The sequence below is a fragment of the Polypterus senegalus genome, chromosome 10, assembly GCF_016835505.1.
Source record: "Polypterus senegalus isolate Bchr_013 chromosome 10, ASM1683550v1, whole genome shotgun sequence".
Taxonomy (NCBI): Eukaryota; Metazoa; Chordata; class Cladistia; order Polypteriformes; family Polypteridae; genus Polypterus; species Polypterus senegalus.
Genome location: NC_053163.1, coordinates 94,123,684 through 94,143,941, shown reverse-complemented (window position 1 = coordinate 94,143,941; position 20,258 = coordinate 94,123,684). Strand labels below are relative to the sequence as shown.

The following is a 20,258-nucleotide window of genomic DNA, read 5'->3' as shown; positions in this document are numbered from 1 at the left end:
CTGGCACACACATGACCCTAAGTAGAATAATTTATTGCAGCAATACTGCCTCTGTCAAACGTACCAATACCTAATTCCTGTCCTACCATTTTCTTTCTCCATGTAACAAATCACCACACGATGAGTTCTGTTATAAACGTAAAACCAGCTGTAAGCTTTGAATGTAAATGCTTCAAAACTTTTATGGAACATTGAAAAATCTTCATTATACATGTTTAATTACTCCAATCATCCAGGGTCACGCCAGTCCCAGCAAGCATCAAGCATTAGGCAGGAACAATCCTGGATGGGAAGCCAGCTCAATGCTACAGCTGCGACACAGTGCCTTCTCATGTTTAAATTATTAACAGTATACATTATTTAAATGAAGTTAACTATTTATCTATAAAATGTAATAAGCATACTTTAATGGATTTCATCATAAAAATGGTATCGAGTATACATCCTAATATTCTAACAGCACACCGATCCAAGAGGATAACTCTGGGAAATCTAAATCGACTTAGAACCTAGTCATAATCATCTGTAAATTTGTGCACTCTTCTATTGAATTAAACTGAATTCCTATATTGTCATTATATGGTACAATGAGATTCAATATGCAAATCCTCCACAAACATTTTCCTATAAAATGATACAATAGGATAAAAAAAAAAAAATGAAAAATATACAATATGAAAGCATAAGTACAATAAAAATGTACATACTGTGCAGATAGTGCAAATAGTTTATAAAGTGGAAAAGGTTGTGCAATATTACGGTTGTAGTGCAAGTTTATGTGAGGTAATTGTAATTATAAGTACAAATAGTTCTTCTGGGAGCACTTGATGGACTGATTGAGTGCATTTATGGCTCTTGGGATGAAATGGTTTCTGAGATTCAATGTCCATGCAGAAAAAACTCTGAAGCGTTTGCCGGAATTTGGGAAGTTTAAATAGACTGCAGCATGGCCGAGTAGGAACCATGCAGATGCTGGTGGCTTTCCTTAGGCAGCATGTGCTATAAAATGCCCTCCAAGGCTGGAAGGTGTATCCTGATAATCCTCTGCACTATCGACAACACGGTGTACAGCTTTCTCAGGAGTAGCTGCAGCTATGATACCACACACATATACAATGGGTTAAAATACTCTGAGTGGTGCACTAAGTGTAACAACGCTAAAGCAATTATGGCATTTGGAATAGTTTGTTCTTTCCGTGCACCATTGTGATTTTTGTCACAGAATGATTACAATCAAGTGAATTCAATTTGTAATATGTAGTTAATTTCTATATATTTGATAAATACTGCATCACGGATGCAAATCTGAAAAAAGGGAGAACACACAGAAACAGTAGCTCTGCTTTGATGCTGGGTGCCTCCAGTTTGCAAAACACCACAGAAAAGTGCGCATGCAAGGGGTGGAGTGGCTGCTGTGAGAATGACCGTGGCTTTACAGCAACTTTGGTTTTTATATATCGCGATGTAAGCATGGAAACGTAGCAGAGGAAAATCCATACAGATGTTGGGAGAACATGCCAGCCCCACATGGACAATGGTTGCATCAGTGAGGTAACGGCACTACAAACTGTGCCAGCATTCCTTCAAATATTTCACATTAGACTTCAAAATGAAGGATACAAAATTACTTAATGAAAAAATAGAAGTAAATAGTTTGCAGACTCCTAATATTCATTCCAATGAATTCACTTCTACCAATAAATACCTATTTACAGAATCACCCTGACAGACAATCACACAGGATGTTTTCTTGGTTGCTACATGCTTATTTTGTGTAAATACTAACAGAAGTTGTTTGTGTTTCCTTTAGCCAGAAACTCATGATTCATGATTAACAGCTTATTTTAATTACACTATTAGTAATAAAATATATTTAAAATTAAACAGCATAAAAAGGAGTGAAACCTTTAACAATATGACAATATTTAAAAAGAATTAATTGGTTTTATGAGAGCTCTGTCGAACACTGGCTTTACAGTACTGTACTACTTTCAAGTTTAAAAATTAGACCATTTAGGGACACACAAACATCTGGTCAAAAACAGCAAAATGATAAATGTAACCCATCAACAAAATTAGTTTAAAGTGCCATATCAACAACCCAAAGTGCTAATTTGATTTGTTTGACTGACCATCTTTTAGAACAGAAGAGGACAGTTTGCATTCTACCAGACTTAAAACCATGTCGTCCATCTGTCTATCACTTCCCACTAAAGTACTTGCCAAAACTTATCAAGTGGTTTAATTTTTACTAACCCTGTTTTGCAAAAATAACAATTAAGCATTCCTTGCATAGCTTGAAGCAATTTTTGCAACCTTTAGGGATCAGTGAAAGTCAATACAATCAGTGCCAGATGGATATGGAGCAGGTTTTCTCTTTAACAAGGGTATGTAGTCAGCAGTTCAAAGGGAGGATGGAAATACCAAAAGGCAGTTAAACAAGAATGTAGAAAATAATGCAAACATTAACCACAAAGTTTTTGCATTATTATAGTCAAGGAAGAAATTATACATTAGAAAAGCATATACTGTATATAGTATTAGTTGGTAATTTTAGTAAGTTTGACAGTGAAGAGGTTTACAAGCTCAAGTTTAAATAAACCCATATCTGATGTAAATTTCTAAAACTGGGCTTAAGACAGACCTTCTAATTTTCTACAGTGTTACAATTCTTTGGGTGGCCTTTCTATCCCTTGCCGGTTATATTACCACATGACGTACTTGTAGATTACACAATGAAACCATTTATATTGTAACACTAAAAGTCAGGAGTATCTGCTTAACTTGGTCACATTACCTAGGCACCTCAAAGCAAAGGTACCACTTCTGTTTCCATTTTGCAAAGGCCTCACTGTTGAAAGTGTAAAAAAAGGTGAGGGTGCTGGCAATTAATGGTACGTGTAAGAGGTATGCAATGGGACTAAACTCTCATGGGACTCAGCACAAAAATAGTGTATTTAAAAATATATTCTCTCAAGAAGGTAAGAATTGGTGGTTGACATTGAGAATTGTAGGATGTCAAATTGCCTAAAATATGCAATAAAACCACGGTAAAAATATTGCTGCTTTAACCCTCAATGGTTCCTTGGGGTGCGTTCTGCACCCCATGCCCATTTCTATGGCTACTACCATGTTATTATTAAAATTTCAGCAGTTATCCTCTAGGACATTGTAAGTGCACTAGTTTTTCATACGGTCATGCATAAAATGATAGAAAAAGTGTTAACGTCAATTATCGCTGGCATATTTTCATCGGGGGTGTATGCACCCCCAAAAAAACTTAATTTTTGACAGAAGTCTGTGGAGATTCTCAGCTATCCAGGTCATGGTTATCCTAAAAAAGAGTTATGCTGGACTTTGTTTCCATCCAGAGTGCTTTCTCAATTCTAACTGATTGGTTGGCAAAGTTAAAAGAACTGTATTGTAGGTGGATTGGGAGGACAACTGATTCAAATGAACGACTGTCGTTGAACAGAGGCGGTGGCCTTATACATAATCTATCACTGACCTACAATGCAGTTCTTTCAACTTTACCCAGACGGTTCCACAGTCGTTCACGCTGGAAGGATGACTGGTTCAAATAAATGGCCGTCGTTGAACACAGTTGAACAACTAGTCCCATTCAGAGGACGATGTCCATTTAGGCAGTACATTCCCAGTAAGCCAGCCAAATACGGGATAAAGGTGTGGTGGTGCTGTGACAGTGCCACATCTTATCCACTGAATGCAGAGGTCTATCTTGGGCGGCAACCGAATGAAGTCACAGATCATGATCAGGGTGCATGTGTTGTGAAAGCAATGGTATCACCTTGGTACAAAAGTGGTCGTAATGTAGTGGGAGATAACCTGTTTACAAGCGTTGCACTGACAAAAGAATTGCTTACACAGGGTATGACCTATGTAGGAACGATGCGCAAGAATAAACGAGACATTCCTCCGAGCATGATAGCAAAAAAGAGACGAATTTTCTTCGATCTTTGCATTTGATGGCAACAAAACTTTGGTATCATATGTCCCCAAAAAAGGAAAGTCGGTCATCCTTTTGTCGACAATGCATCACGACAAGGCTGTTGATGGTATGAAACAAAACCAGAGATCATCCTTCATTATAATGCTACTAAGAGCGTAGATAACATGGATCATTTGGCCTGCATCTACTCTTGCAAACAAAAAAATCAACAGGTGGCCAATGGTCCTGTTCTTCAACATGCTTGACACAGCTGCCATTGCCAGTTTCGTGATCTGGATGTGCAATAACCCTGATTGGAACAAGTCATCCAAAGCGATACGTCGTCGGCAGTTCATCGTGAGTCTCGGGGAGTCTCTTGTCGAGCCACTGATTAAAAGACGTTTGGACAATGCAGCCCAGCTCAGAAGACCGATCATGGATGCAATCCAACTTCTAGAGCTGGACTCTGGAGAACTAGAAGCAGGAACTGAGAGACCAGCTAAAATGAAGAAGACACAGGGACGTTGTCACCTGTGCCCGCGTGAGTTTGACAGGAAGACACGTAAATTCTGTGATAAGTGCTCTAGGCCTGCTTGTCCAGCACATTCTGTCAATAAATCAAATGTACTTTGTGACAAATGCATATAACTTTAGACATGTCATTTGCAGAAATCTAAAACGTTTGCATCTAAAAAGGTGTGATAATATATATTTTACAATCTTATTAGAACATTGGAATTAAAATGGCACTTACATCGCGGCAGTGAAGGTGTCGGCTAGACGGAATGTGCATTATATGACCGGTCCCCTCCGCTGCCCCCCCACTGCCGCAACCCCATTAACTTCACTATTTCACTGCATAAGCTGTGTATGCATCATGCACTTACCTAATAAATGCATCTTAACTTTAGTTCATTGAATTTGAGCTTGGTACCATTGAATTATATATACCAACGAATAGGGGTGCAATTTGAACCCCAAGGACTTGGAACGTAACTTTCTAACAAGGACCCATTGAGGGTTAAATAGGAACAAAATACACAAACCCAAGAGTCCCCTTGGTGACTTGAGCGTGATTGTCAGTGCTTTGAACTCCCTTGGTGAATCAAGTGTGATCACCAGAGCCTTGTTGGTTTACCTGAAATTCTAGTTAGTGATAACAGATCACAATTCTCAGCACATTCCTGAAGGCAAACCATGATAGACACATTTACTTGGCTCCATTTCACTACAATACTATTGGGCAAACCATGAAATTCATACAAACTCTTGAGCAAGCAATGGGCTTCTTTAAAAGACCAGCCATTAATTCAAAGACTATATATTTCTGCTGCACACTGCCACCCTCAACACCCTCATAGAAAAAGAATCCTGTACAATTTTTTTTTTTTTTTTAAAGATCACCACTGATTTTCTTAAGTGTGGAGCCTGTTGTAAAGCACCAACTGGTTTTCGAAAGCCTTCAAAGTAATTCAAGATCAAAACAGTTTGTCACAGGAGACTCATTCATGATTACAGTTAGAGAGAAAGATGGACACTGCGAGGAGTGACTTCTCAAAGTGACCCTTCTCTTAGAATATGGATTTTGTCACAACTGAGAAATGGAAATGTCATGTGGGTCAGACAACTGAACCACGGGAGGTATGCTCACTTAATACTAGTCAAACTGGTGTAGAATTCACTAGCTCCATAGCTAATGAGGTCCAACAACACATCCCTCATAATACTGCTCATGATGCTCTTCGATACCACAAATGACATCTTTCACCAGTGGACATATAAAATGTTACACTGTTCATATGATCAAGACCTCAGATTGCCCATCATTGTAAAACACCTGTAGCATCCTTAGAGTTACATTTTTTCCTCAAAAAGCATGTAAAAAACATTGTATTTTTTAGCTTGAAAAAAAGACATTCATCTTTCTACTATATAACATGTAAAACACAAATTCAGAAGTGCAGAAAGTATAATAATGATACAAATCATAATGAATAATAATAATGGATGAGGAATAATATGTACAGCACACTGCACATGTGCAAGTGTCACTTTCAGATTCCCATAATCCTTTTCAGTTTGACTGCCTGAAGAAAGATTCACCTCGGCATCACTGCTGATGAGAGGCGTTTCTTATGAGGCTAGGAAAAGACACATCTACACCTTTGCCTAGGTAATGCTCAGGCCTGACGCTTATGCAGGACATGCCTATATCATTGCCTGAGTAACATTTGGGTGTTAAGTGAGACGTGTTTTTATTGTGGCCCGAGTGACACATGGGGCTACCGCTAAGGCGGATAATAGTAAGTCTGCAAAGCTACAGGGCAGAATAATCCACTGAACTGGCATGGGACTCTCTATCCCATACCACTACTTTAGTTAGTTATAAATTAAATGAAGGTGTTCCAGATGCATTTCCCAATAACATGGAAGGTAATGTACAGCATGAGTTTTAATTTTGAAATGCTTTGTGTGCAGGTCACAACGTGTTCAAATAAGCTGCTTTATGTAGATTTGTGTCTGGTAGTCACCTTGGTAGTTCTATTCTGTGAGTGAAAAAATGTTGAAACTCTGTGTACTTTCTACGGGAGCGGTTTTTGGGTGTAGATAGTGTAATAGTATAATTTCCTCCAAAATAGATAGAACTTTATTTGCACCCAGGGTAAATTTGGCTTTTTGCAGAAGAGTTTTTTTTTGTTTTAAAGAGGATTTGTTCTGTTCTATGTATTGTACTGTATTGTATTGTATTGTACTGACCCCCTTCTTTTTGACATGCACTGCACGCCCAACTTACCTGGAAAGGGGTCTCTCTTTGAATTACCTTTCCCAAGTTTTCTTCCATTTTTTTCCCCCCACAAAGGTTTTTTTTTTTTTGTCTTCTTAGATAGTCAAGGCTGGGGGGGCTGTCAAGCGGCAGGGCCTGTTAAAGCCCATTGCGGCACTTCTTGTGTGGATTTTGGGCTATACAAAAAAATAAATTGTATTGTAAAGAGAAAAGAAACTTCCGACATTGCTTTCACAGCGAGGCATTATGCAGGCATATTGTGGATGGTATAAAGTAGCCTCAGTACAGTTTCTTTACACTCTTTTGTGGAATAATTCATTGACTGAAAGCACTGTTAGTCTGAGAAAGGATGTGCAGCACTGTTCATAATGGCACTCAGTTTTGTTTACATTCTCTCCTTTGCTACGACCTCCAGAGGGGTGCAGAGTGTGTCCCATAACTCAGCCTGCCCTTTTAAATTAGCTTGTTTATTCGGACAGCTTCTTTTGAAGTGATGATGCCAGCTCAGCACACCACAGCAAAAAAAAATTGCACTGGCCATCAGAGTTGTGGAAGCTGTAAAGGATGTCATTACCAACATTGAAGGAACACATCCTAAGAAAAAAATAAGAGAGCCTGCTCAGGCCTTTCTCATACAGTTCCTCTGTGCTTCGAGACCAATCCAACCTGTCATTAATACGACCTCAATGGGGTGGGCAGGCACATCGGGGGGGAGGTTGATATTCTACTTTCCCTTACCCACGATTCATCATTGCCTTTCTTTCATTCAACATCCACAAATTCAGAACGTCCATAAATTGTATTCAGACCTGCTTCAAAACTGAGGCACTTAACACTTGTCATGTTTTTTATTAAAACACACTAACACCAAACTATATACACAGCCACCTTAGATACCGGATTTATGGTAAATGACAAGTAAAGATTTCAATAAACTAAAAGATATAGAGCAGAACTTAATTCGGTGGGGTTTGTAAATGTTAAGTATGGTTGCAGGTAAAAAGGTGCAATTGCTTATTGGGAAATCAACCTTTTCACCTAAGCTCTGCTGCGGAGTTAAACCTTACTTAAGCCACTAACTCATGGCTCAATTTTAAATTATTCAAATGTGTCATTATCCATTTTTAGTTGCTGATTTCTGATGGAATATCACCATGAACCAGAGATGGTGAATCTACTAAAGCAGACCAGGGACCACACAACATTAGACACTTAGTTACAATACAAAATGATGCATCACATCAATGTTATGTATTTTGTTAAAGCATCTCACCTTTTATCAGCATGGCCATGCTTGGATTTCCTCCATTTTCAAATATCATTGAACAACACAGGTGGTGCAGCATTGGTCCTGCTTTTCAGGAAGAGATGCATAATTCATTTGCCGAACTATTTCTGCAAAAAGTTCATCAACCATAGTCTTGCTCTTAGCTGAAGTCTCCATGAATGGGCAACCCCATTCTTGTGCAAGAGAGCGCCCATCAACCCCTGACACCTCTCTCTCCGATTCCAGGTCCACTTTGTTCCCCACTAGGATCAATGGCACCTTCTCATATCGTTTCACGCGGACAATTTGGTCCCTCATTGGTTTTATGTCCTAAAACACACAAAAATAAATGAAAATTATGTCTGATAAACAAACAAAAAAAGACACTGAATACATTCCTAAGTTTACAGATTTATAAAGTCACCTTATATTTAACAGAATATCCCATTGTATAGAAGGCATTTTTCAGATGTATTTGAAACACTGCACACTGAAAATACTTGCACCTTTCTCAGCAGTTGGATAACTACACATATCAGTAACTCACAAAAAAGCAACAGGTCTGTGCATTAAAAGCCCTCATCTGCCCCTTTCACACGGTTTGTTTTGTATTGAAACATTACAAGCAGGAAAAAAACGTCATTCTTTTTAGTTCTGTGTAGATTAGTTAGTGTCTGTGTATCAGTTATGGAGTAATCTGCTTTTATGATCATTTTATTTTCAAAGTGTTTATTAGGACTGAAAGTAAAGTCTTGCTGGGTAGCTGCAATGGCTTCACTTCCACAGAAATATCACCAACCTACTGAAATGTTTCCTTAGCATCATCCCTTTGAAGTAACTAACTGTACTGTAGAGAAAGAAGGACTTGGGAAGCTCTTAAAAACACTGAATGCAAAATATGAGTTTTCTAGCTGCAAATGCAGTACTTGCCTATACTGGTGAATGTTGTAAAATGAATGCCTGCACACATTATAAGGAATCTAGGGCACGATTGCAAACACACAATTAGAAATCATTAAAAATGATGTACATCCTTAAACATATGAATAATATAAACTTATAATGATCTGTCATTTGCATGGTAATAAAACAAGAGCTTAGTTTGTCCTATTAAAAAAATAATAATAAAATAAAAAGTTAAGCTATTTATTTGAAGTTTAACTATTCACCAAATTATTACATTCTTTAAAAACATGTGCCAACAATTTTGTGTTACTATATGGAAAACATACACATCTGTCTTTAAGGCATTTAGATATCAAAAAATATCAAATATCACATTTCAGATCAAATACATCATAATATTAACTGATACCCATTCGGCCCAGCCCTATTAAGCAATACTGACAGACAGTACCACTAGTTGCAATAGACTAGTAGTATGGTTAAATATCAATATGTTCAGGATTTAAATAGGCATGCTTTTCACATTTTTCAGGTTCATAGATTTGAAAAAGAAAACTCCAAACAATGGGCAGCAGACAGTACATGGGTTTGTTATACAAAACAAAAGGCACCAAGAGGTTCATTTAGTGCTTGAATTTGTGTTGCTCACATTCTCACTTTGCTACTTTGCTCAAGTAGCTTATGAAATATTAAGCTACAGAACACCATAAACAAACATGTGCACTGCCTATTAAGTACTCTCTCTCTCCTGTAGCTGTTTAATTTCACAACACTTTTTACATTTTAAAGTGACTGTTACACCTTATTAACAGTTACTGTGAGAATAAATGGTGGACTTTACCAACTCTCTTTTCTACACAGAACTGAGGATCAGTCTGATCAGTGGGGATTCTTACCAGCAGCAGCAGGAGTAGAAAGTCAAGACTGTCATGCTCAGTCAGTACGGTAACAGCCAATCTTAGGGACAGCATCAACAGATGATTCTAAACAGGATTGTTCTTTCTAAACATTAATTCAATACATTGAATACTAAAACATTTACCTGTACAATGTTGCAATAAAACTAAGCTGTACTAAAATAAAGGTCTACTGATGACTTGGATACAGTGGTAATGCCCATGTTAGCCACATGTGATTACACAAGTAGGACAAAGCAAATGTTAAACTTCTTTTTGTTAATGTAACACCAATACAGAGGATTTCAAAGTGTACTTATATATATGGGCACACACTCCTTGAAACTGCCAACCTTGGCTATTTTCCAGATAGAGCCAACTAATTTAAACCTTGCGGCACTCGCAAGACACCATCAAATAAAGGTAATAAGCTGCTTTACTGAAACATGCTAAAAGCCTCAAAGCTTTAGCAATTTCTCTTTTCCTTTGAAAGTCGAATATACAAATGACCATTACAATGGCGTAGCTCATGGGAGTTTAAGTTTAAACTGACACCATTCGTCCAAGCTTGTTTTGGATTGGAGGACCACACTTTCACCTTTATTTCTCTCTCCCTTTTATCCTTCTAGCAAAGCAACACCTAAGCTTGGAGTCTTTATTGAACTTCTCAAACTTTCTCCTTCCACTTCACACCTCGCTATACACACCAATTGCAATCACTTCTTTTTCCTGGACAGGAAACTTAATCTGCCCCTTCTTTAGTTAACCACTCACCCTACTGGTTAGTGGAGCTGTTGGATTGGTCCACCCTTTGTTTGTATTAAGCCCACTTTTAGTGCAGTGCATATACTGTACATTAGTATAATATTAATATCAAAAATAACAGGTTGGCCCATTTTCTTTTTTCTAAGGCATCACCAAATTTAAACCAAATCAGTCAAAGCACTTTGATATTTTTGGGTATTTAGTTTTTACTATTATGTGGGGTGTGCAGGTTCTTGATAAATCCAAATATCCTTTCTTGGCAGATACTTTCTGACTGGGTGAAGCTGAATAATACAGCTAGTCACCTTGTGAAGAAGGCCCTACAGAATCAAAAATCCTTAATGTGTATGCAAGTCTTGGGAGGAGTACTTCTGAAACAGGAAGACCGAAGTAACAAATAAGATACTGCAACAACTAATGGCCAGCCAACTCCAGACCAAGTGCAAGGGTTACTAGCCACATCTCTATACTGAAATCATTCATTCATATCAATGAAAAATCAAGTGAAGTTAAGTTAAACAAAGAGGAATTCCAAAAATTTAAAGAAATAATATGGACATTTCTAGTTACAGGCTATGACTAATTTTGCATGAATCGTTCCCAATGAAAATAGCCTCTACTATCTTAAACATGAAGGGACAGCAGAAAATTCCAGGAAGAAGAATATTTGAAACAGAAGGAAGAAATTAACTGCAAAAAAGAAGGCATGTAGACACAGCAGGAAAAAAAGGTAAAAATAGAGGGGCAACCACAAACACATGACTATACCAGAAGAGTTTAAGTAGGGCGCCCCTAAAAATTACTTTGTATATAATCAATCAACAATTTTATCAATCCATCAAACTAATTTGTCCAAATAACTCAAGTAGGCATATGAATGTTTGCTATTCGCTCAAGCATCAATTTATGGCTGACCTAGGTAAGGCAATTCATACTTAAAGCCAAGGGCCCTAGGAAAATAAGGTAATGTTGTTCTACAAACTGTCAAAACCAGCCGCAATAATACAAATCTCTCTTTATTATTATTATTTGAAAGGATCCGATATGTTTTCCGACTTTTGAAGGGTCCCTTAAGGTTTGTTTTCATTCACACTGCTCCACGTGGATGTACAGGGCTATTCAATTACAAATTCAGTTGGGCCAGATTTTCAAACCAAGGAATTTAGCTGGGCCAGACATTTTCAGTCAGTACATTCAGTAATGACAAATTTGAAATCAACACAAATGAATGTATTTAAAATCAAGTAATGTTTATTCATTATTTCTCTTTTAAATTTGGTCATATCTGACAGAGATACACCAAAAATGTATTAAAAAAAAAAAACCTTAACTAAACAGAATCTAAGGTAGCAACAATAATTTTTTTACCCACTTTTGAAATAAACAAATAAACATTTTGTTTATACTGTATTTGACCCAGGCACATTTCAAAGTGCATAAAAATAAAGTGCACAGTAACAACAATAAAATGTGTTTCTCTTTTGGAAATATGAGATCCTCCCCCATTTTATAGGGGTGGTCATGACAGGAAGGATTTCCCATAGAACTTAAACTATTTCGTTCACTCAGCTTTAATCATTCATAGGACAGGTTAAATTTGAGATCCACAACGCCTTTCCAATGGAGTTTTTTTTTCCACCCCATAAAAAAAAAAAAATACTTGAGTAAATGTTTGCTTGTATGGTGTCAAAGTGGATTTGTATATCTATTTTAAAATGTCGAGTAATGAATCATTAATTATTACAATTTTTACAAAATCATTTTCCATGTTTTTTAACAAGCTCCTGTTGAAGAATTTATTGTATTGTGCGCACGCCAAAACAACTGAAGCAGCAACTTATAAAGTGGCATTTTTCAATACCATTTTAAAGTTTACTGTCCGCTGTCAATCACAAAGTAGCCCAGTAAAGCGACAGTAATACACCTGCAACCTTAAAATGCGGACTTCATCACATCGCTGTGTATGAAACAGTGGACAGGCGACCACTCGTACACGTTTACTGATGGACAGGCCGGCATTTTGCATGTGGTACGCATTGAATCAAAAGTGAAAGGGCATGCAAAGATACGTGAACAGAAGGAGATCTGTGACAATCACACATTAGTGTGCCTGCACAAAACCAGAAGGGACAAATGAATTACACGGAGCACAATTATAACAACAGGGGACCTATATGATGGGCAGAGGAATTACAAATGTTTTGCATGCATATCTTTTGTTTTGATGATAGGTTGCATCATATTCAGCCTTTTGCTCATTATTCCACCACAAGTGTAACCATCCTCTTGTTAAAATTCACAGCTGTCCCCCTCAGCAGCGCCATTTACTTCTCATATTTTCCCGCGCCCTTTTCCACATCTGATGTAATTTTCACAGCGACTCTTTTGCACCCAGCAAGGGATATAAACCAGTCTTCATGCAGCTCAGGGCCATAACAACACATACGTTAACAGCACATACGCCCAACAATATAAAAAAAAAAAAAAAATGTCCTTTTGCATCTGTTACAATATAATAGTTTAAAGTTTCAATTAAGGTAAATGACAATATAAATATTTTCTATGTAATTTCAATCCAAGACTCATTACATGTATTTTAAAAAACTTCTTAAAAAATTAGATGTACATAGACATGGTAAATAGATCTGAAATTATTTTTTCTGAATTCAAAAGGGTTGGCTTAGCTATGTACATTTGACATGAAGCAGCTAAATGTTTTTTCAAGTACAGTATAAGTGATACCACCTGAAAGCATATTGCAGGGAATGACCTAGTCTTGTCTTTAAGAGGTATGACTGAAGAGGGACACCTCACTCCTGGACAAACTGGTGAGGAAGGCAGGCTCTACTGTAGACACAGAGATGGACAGTTTGACATTCGAGGCAGAGCGATGGGCACTGAGCAGGATCCTGTCAATCATGGAGAATCCACTGAACAGGATCATCTCCAGACAGAGGAGCAGCTTCAGTGACAGACTGAGCAGATCGTTCCTGTCCCACACAATGCAACTCTTCAATTCCACCCAGGGGTAAACGTTAACATTATACAAAGTTATTGTCTGTTATACCTGCATTGTTATCACTCTTTAATTTAATATTTTTTTTTGTATCAGTATGCTGCTGCTGGAGTATGTGAATTTCCCCTTGGAATTAATAAAGTATCGATCTAATGTAATGCAAATGTACTATGATATATTAAAGTTACATTTTTCTGCAATCGATTTGTCTCTGTCAACTCTGGTGCAGCTTTACACTTCATTTCAAAAAGGAAAATTGCATTATTTGCAAAAGTATTGCTGGTTACTCCATAACAACATATAAGCATATGCTATAGTCATCTAGTGACATCTAGTGAAGAAGAGGTTAAACCTGGGCATAGCATGCAATCAAGTGACAAAAACTAATAAGACCTTATATGTAAAAATGTTATCATGTACTTAAGGGTAAATTTAATCTACCCGGTTTAGGGTCACAAGGAGCCTGTGATTATCACAGGAGCACTGGGTGTAAGACAAGAAGTAAAAGTGGTGGTTGGTACACCAGTCCTTTGCAGGTACAACAGCACAGCCAATCACAAAAGTGCAATCTAGTAACAGAAACCTATAAATAAACGCTGTTTAGTCTTAATTCAGTTATTTGCTATAACTAATAAGAAACAGTGTGATCTGGTGGTACAGCAGCCAATGTTCATACAGTACCTTGAATCTTTGGAAGCTTGGGTTGGGGATGGATGCTACTTATCTAACAACACAAAGAGCGAAATGTTGAGTGTTAATTAACACATCCAGCATTCACTGTTAAAACAGGTAATCACACACCATGAAGCACACTCAGTGATACCAAGCAATCCACAAATGGACAGGGAGAAGCTGCAAATGCCATAATGTACTAGAGCTTAAATAAATTTACCCATGCACAGCCAGGTGCTGCTTCAAGTTAAATATAAAAATCAGGTCTGACAATACTGACATAAATCAGTTCATTCACCATAACATTATTTGTTGGCAATGTTTCCCTTTGTGGAAAGCTAACCTATTTCATATTTTAATAAGTAGGTTACCACATTAGATTATGAGCTGATTTAAGGTACAGGTAATGTATGAATTTGAAGCTGAAAATTTGAATTTCTAAAGGATGCAAAGATGTTGTTGAGGATAGCCTTTAAAGAGATGGGGAAGTAAGAGATCACAGTGCCAGACAGAATAATGGTAAATGTCTAGCAGATGCATTTCTTAGAACTGTATAGGAGGACACTTCTAGTTTTCATTTTGGAGGATAGAGTACAGGTAATGTGAAATAATTTGCCTTAAGGATTGATGGTAATAATAATAATAATGGTCAGATTGCCATTGTTTGTTTTGCATTGCAAGTTAAATTACTGAAAGGGGGTGAGAATTGTGAAAAAGCATTTGCTCTGGGGATAAAGAAGAATCATGTTATTGCCCAAAGGCAGTGTTTGATTTACTTTTAAGATATTTAGATGTCGCATTTCAGGACTGTAGTTTCTTAAATTTCGCCAATCATAAGGCCCTGCTGTCTTTCACCTAATGACTGGGGGTGAAAGAGCTTAAATTAATTTGTAGTTGGAATGTTTATCTTTTAAAACAGAGAAGTTATAAAATTCACCAATGATTTACATCTTGCCTGAAGAAGGGGCCTGAGTTGCCTCGAAAGCTAGCATATTGTAATCTGTTTAGTTAGCCAATAAAAGGTGTCATTTTGCTTGACTTCTCACTACATTCATAATGGCTAACACGGTACAACAACCTAGTACTAAAGAAGACTTTGAAATTTCAAAAATGTATACCGTATTATAAATGCCTCATTAAAAACTGAACGTCCTGACAAATTTCCTTGAAGAGCAAGTGTGCAAAATTACAATTAAATGGACCAGACAGAAAGACAAACATGGCTACTGCAGTATGTGCTTTTTGCACTGTGTGTGGATGAACCAATATAGGAATTAGCACAAATAAAGACACAATTATATGAATAATTTAATGTTAAAACAGTTTTCCATATGTATATTCATGAAGCTTTAACCTTAAAGATGACAAATTTAACCCCAGCTGTAACTTCATCCAAAGAAATGGACCCAATCTGACACAATACCTCCTGCACCTACTCCTCTTCAAAGGAGGGTCCTCTAAACAGGTTTAGTAGTTCCTCAAACTAGTCTTTCCCGCACTGAATATTCATAGCGGAGGTCAAGGTTTCCCAATCAATGCATGGAACAGCCTGGAAAATGCACTTCTTAATATTGTATTAATCGGATCATTTGCCTGAATAGATCTGAAGCTGCCTGAAAGTTATTCTTCATGGGCTTGCTATACTTTTCCCATGCAATGACTTTTGCCAAGTGCTAAAACAAACAATATATCTGGAGGCTCCTCTGCTAACAATGCGCAGAACTCCTTAAAAATACAACACAAATTGAAGGCTTCCTTTATCAACCAGGAAAGTTACCAATCATCTGTAAGCCGTAATTCCTTACAGCAGCCTCCACCACTAGGGCTGTTAAATTAGCCAAAAATAAAGGCTTGAATATTCATATTAAAATATACATTCAAAGACACTTATAATTTTAGGTGCTATATATATATATATATATATATATATATATATATATATATATATATATATATATATATATATATATATATATATAGACATTATCTTTTCTATATTTATACTATTACTGGCCATTTTATGCAGTTTTGCCCACAGGAATGTTTTGAAGTCAATGAGCCTCAGTTATTGTGCCTTTTGTTAACTCTAAGTTACATACTGTAGTACTTTTCTATATACAATATTTGTTGTTTTTTCCCCCCATGAGACTAATATTATTAGTTCAATTGAGCTGTTTACTTTTAAACATGCTACATGCAGTTCTTGGTAGTAATGGTGTGAAACAGATTGAAGAAGAACTCCAGACTAAAAGTGTATTTGGTAATGTTACAAAGATGATTTAAGTTGATTCGTTAAAAAGCTAAAAATTGCTGAAAATCCTGAATCTCCATTAGCATCAAAGCCTTAAATTAGTACTGCCTAACTGTAAAGTTGATTTGAATATCTACCAAAAAAAAAAACAAAAAAACGAATTACTGCACTTTTACTCACTCAAATGCACCATCCTGTTCTCTTTTCATAAACCATCTTACCTCAGTTCTCCATGCTATCATCAGAATTGTGGTGAAATATAGTGAATTGGAATGTCCCAAAAAAAAAAAAAAAAAAGTGTAGGCTGATTCAATTTTTTGTACAATCACCAAATTTCAATTAAATCTGTCAAAGCATTTTTGAGATTCTGAGGTATTTAGTTTTTGCTATTGCGAGATTTTTTTTTTTATTATTATTATTTATTTTTACACCCAAGTATATTGATATATTGAAATGTCCTTTCTTAGTGGTAACCTACTGCCTAACATGTACCATCCTGCCAAATTTCAGCTTTTTAGCAAAACAGGAAATAGAGTTTTTGTTGGTGAGCAAGCGAGTGAGTAAGACGGTCCTTACATTACATACATATAATGACAACTCCATGAAGAGGCAGATCTGCAAATCTCCAATGCCGTCCTGTATTTATAATGCTTTCCTCACAGCAACTTTGAAAGATTCAGTAAAAATGCCCAAGTATATTTAAACTAATTTTACTACACAATACAGAGCAAAACTTTTAAAACAAGGCAAAAGAAACTTAAGAGGTAAATAAAGTGTGTAGCAGAGAACCAATAGGCAGACTCTGTATACAATGTGTGTTGAGTGAAGTAGCTCAAAACAGCACCACGGAAATGCTTTTGAAAATGGTGACTTTTTAAAGCAAATTAATAAAAGGAAAATCAGAAATATTTAAGTTATTTTCCTCTGTCTTTAACAAGAAAAAAAAGGCATTTATTTACATATAGTTTAAAGAAAGAACACCAGTCTTAAATATATTGTGGGGTGTGTTTAAGGAACAAGAGGCTGCTTGTTTTACTAATGATGATATAAGCTAACCAATCACAATTACAAAAGGGTTCATCATAGAAGTGACGTGCAACAACAGATCTGTAAAATAACAGAATTGTACATAGCACATCAGGGATAACTAACATACTGCTGCAATTATTGCAAATCCCACATAAAGCTAGATCTTGTGTTGCAAAGGGTAATTGTAAAGCTTGGTTTTTCATGACAAACAAAAAAAAAAAAAAATTACAACTCTTTTTCTCTCAAACTGTCACTTTGTCAATGGGTCACTGTGTGGGTGACAGGGCCTTCAGGTGTATAGCACTCCAAGACTTTACAATGAATTACGGTAATTAGATCAGCTGACTCAATCCATTTAAAAAATAAAAAAAATCTTAAGACTCATCTGTTCAACATGCCCCTTCTTTCAGTTTACCTCTCTGTCCAGATGCTCAGGATAAATGTGTGTTATATCACAAATAAAGTTATTTGTTTAGGCTTTTGTTCTAGTACTGACTCTAGTAATTTACTCTGGTTTATTGTCTTTTATTCTGTTTAATACTTTGTATATCCTGTATGTACCTTTTTGAGAGTTCTATGAAGAAAATATATGGATCTAATGTTACATATACCTGCTGTTCTTTCTGAGACTCTGAAGTGCCTTGAGCATAGGAAAGGTGCTATAGAAATAAAATTATGATTATTATCAGCATCTTCAAACTTTGCAGCTTTCCATTGGAATAAAAAGGCTTTAATTGATTAATTAATTATATAGTTAGCAGTGTCCATGTTATTTCAGTATAAAGAATTCATCCTTGGAAAAGTACTGTATTCAATTCCTTGTCCAACTCTATCATTTTACTGAAGAAATCAGGACTTTGATTGGATATTCGCCTTTTTCCCTTGAGCCACTGGCAAGGTGAGCCTGGCCCCATGTTTGGGATCATTAATCTCCCAACGTTCCAGTTGTGTATGAAGATTAAAACAGGTTCTGTTGCAGTGTATACTTACATGGCCCCCTTTCCATTCTTCTTTCTGGCTTAAACAGTTGCCCAAGTCCCTGGTGATGAATATTAGCCCCACAGTATAATGCCAACACCACCATAATTTACAGTTGATGTGATGTTTTGTGTGATGTGGGAAATGTTGCATTTGCACCACATATACAGCATCTCTGCCTTAGTCTCATCTGACCATTAAAATAATTAATTGATTAATTAAGTAAAACAAAAAAAAACTTTTCCCTGCATTGCAACAGAGTCAGTCTCACGCTTTTTGGCAAACAGCAGATCAACATCTCATATGGCTCTCCGAGTACCGGTTTTCTTTGTACAACCTTCCTGTACTGACTAAAGTCAATCAGAGTTCTTTGTAAGGAGACTGGTGCACCTTCACTCCAGTCTCAGCATCTGAACTCTGCAGTGACCTTAAAGGGATTGTTAGTCACGCTGGCTTTTCTCAGAAGTCCCCTTTGCTTATGCTAAGTGGTTAGATAGATATTCAAACATCTGAATGCTGTTCTGCACTCTTCTTATTTTATGCATTTGTATTATTTAATTTCTAACTACTTTGGAATGCCCTTTAGTGATGATTTTCACAGTTGTGTTTCAAATTCAAAACATGAATAACGATCCTCTAATTGTGCAGTTTTTAACCAAAAAACGTGGCATCTATTGTATGAGTCATTGGTGGAGACCAATTGTAAAGCAACTGCATTCTTGTTAGGCTGTTGTTTTTTCACCTGTGTAGGATTCCACAATTCAGGGGTCTGAATAATGAGGCGAAGAGCATTAATTCTTTTTTTACCTTCTTATGAGTTTTCAAAACATCAAATATGTCACAAATAAAATTAAAATGTCAGTGCTTTAAGCAAAAAAAAAATTAACAGAACACAATATTTCAGGATTTGTTATTCAGTAGAATTAGAGAATTTCTGAATACTTTTTCAAGGCATTGTACAATTGAAAAAACACAAAGCATAAAATGTTCTTTTTTTTATAAATCAGTTTCACATGTTTGTTAGGAGAAACTAGATGGAAAAACTTAAGAGTACATTTGGAAAATTCCCAATATCTGCAAAAGTGACATGACAAGTTTAAAATGTCGCAAGTCCATGGATCCTGGAATCAGATCACTAGAGTTCATTCGCTTATCTGTAACTTTCTAATACATTTGAAAATTAGTTATTTAGCAAATTGATAACAAGCCTGCTTTAGGGTAACTTTATTTCTGCTGTTGCTGCTCATTTAACTCTTTGCATTAAAATTTTAACTTCAGTATTTTTGAATGTAAAGGTATTTTTCCACTATCATTGCATACATTAATTTGCCATAAGAAACTGTCTTCTTAAGTGAAACATTTTTTTGCAATAACTACTATCTCTTCTCGCAGTTTAAAATGGTGTCTATGGGGCATCTGTGCAGTGAAAACAAAAAGGCTTAAATCTTACTGAATACGAATGATTTAAATCTGCAAAGGTTTTGGAAAAACATACCTCCTGCGCTTTCAGCTAGGTTTATGACAACAAAAGGAATAAATGCTATTATTGAATCCTGGCACCATTATATTCCTGGGCTAAGGACACATTCCAGTTCAGTTGTCTGTTCACAGACAGCGTCATAGTTGAAGTTTTCAGGTAAATAAGGAAGTAAAATAGCAAGCAGATACACATGCGTCTGAAGCTGTTAGAAGCAATAAATAAAGCTATTAAGTATTAGCAAAGTAAGTGCTTCTTATTAACAAA

At 36.4% G+C, this 20,258-nt stretch overlaps 1 protein-coding gene across 1 annotated transcript in view; it reads right to left on the bottom strand.

The window, feature by feature from the left end:
* Window positions 1-20,258, bottom strand: part of rap2c (RAP2C, member of RAS oncogene family) — a 46,615-nt gene that overhangs the window by 23,222 nt on the left and 3,135 nt on the right. Inside the window, exon 2 of the mRNA XM_039766229.1 lies at window positions 8,008-8,331. Coding sequence (XP_039622163.1) covers window positions 8,053-8,331 — 279 coding nt within the window. The 3' untranslated portion in view covers window positions 8,008-8,052. The remainder of the gene's footprint in view (window positions 1-8,007; window positions 8,332-20,258) is intronic.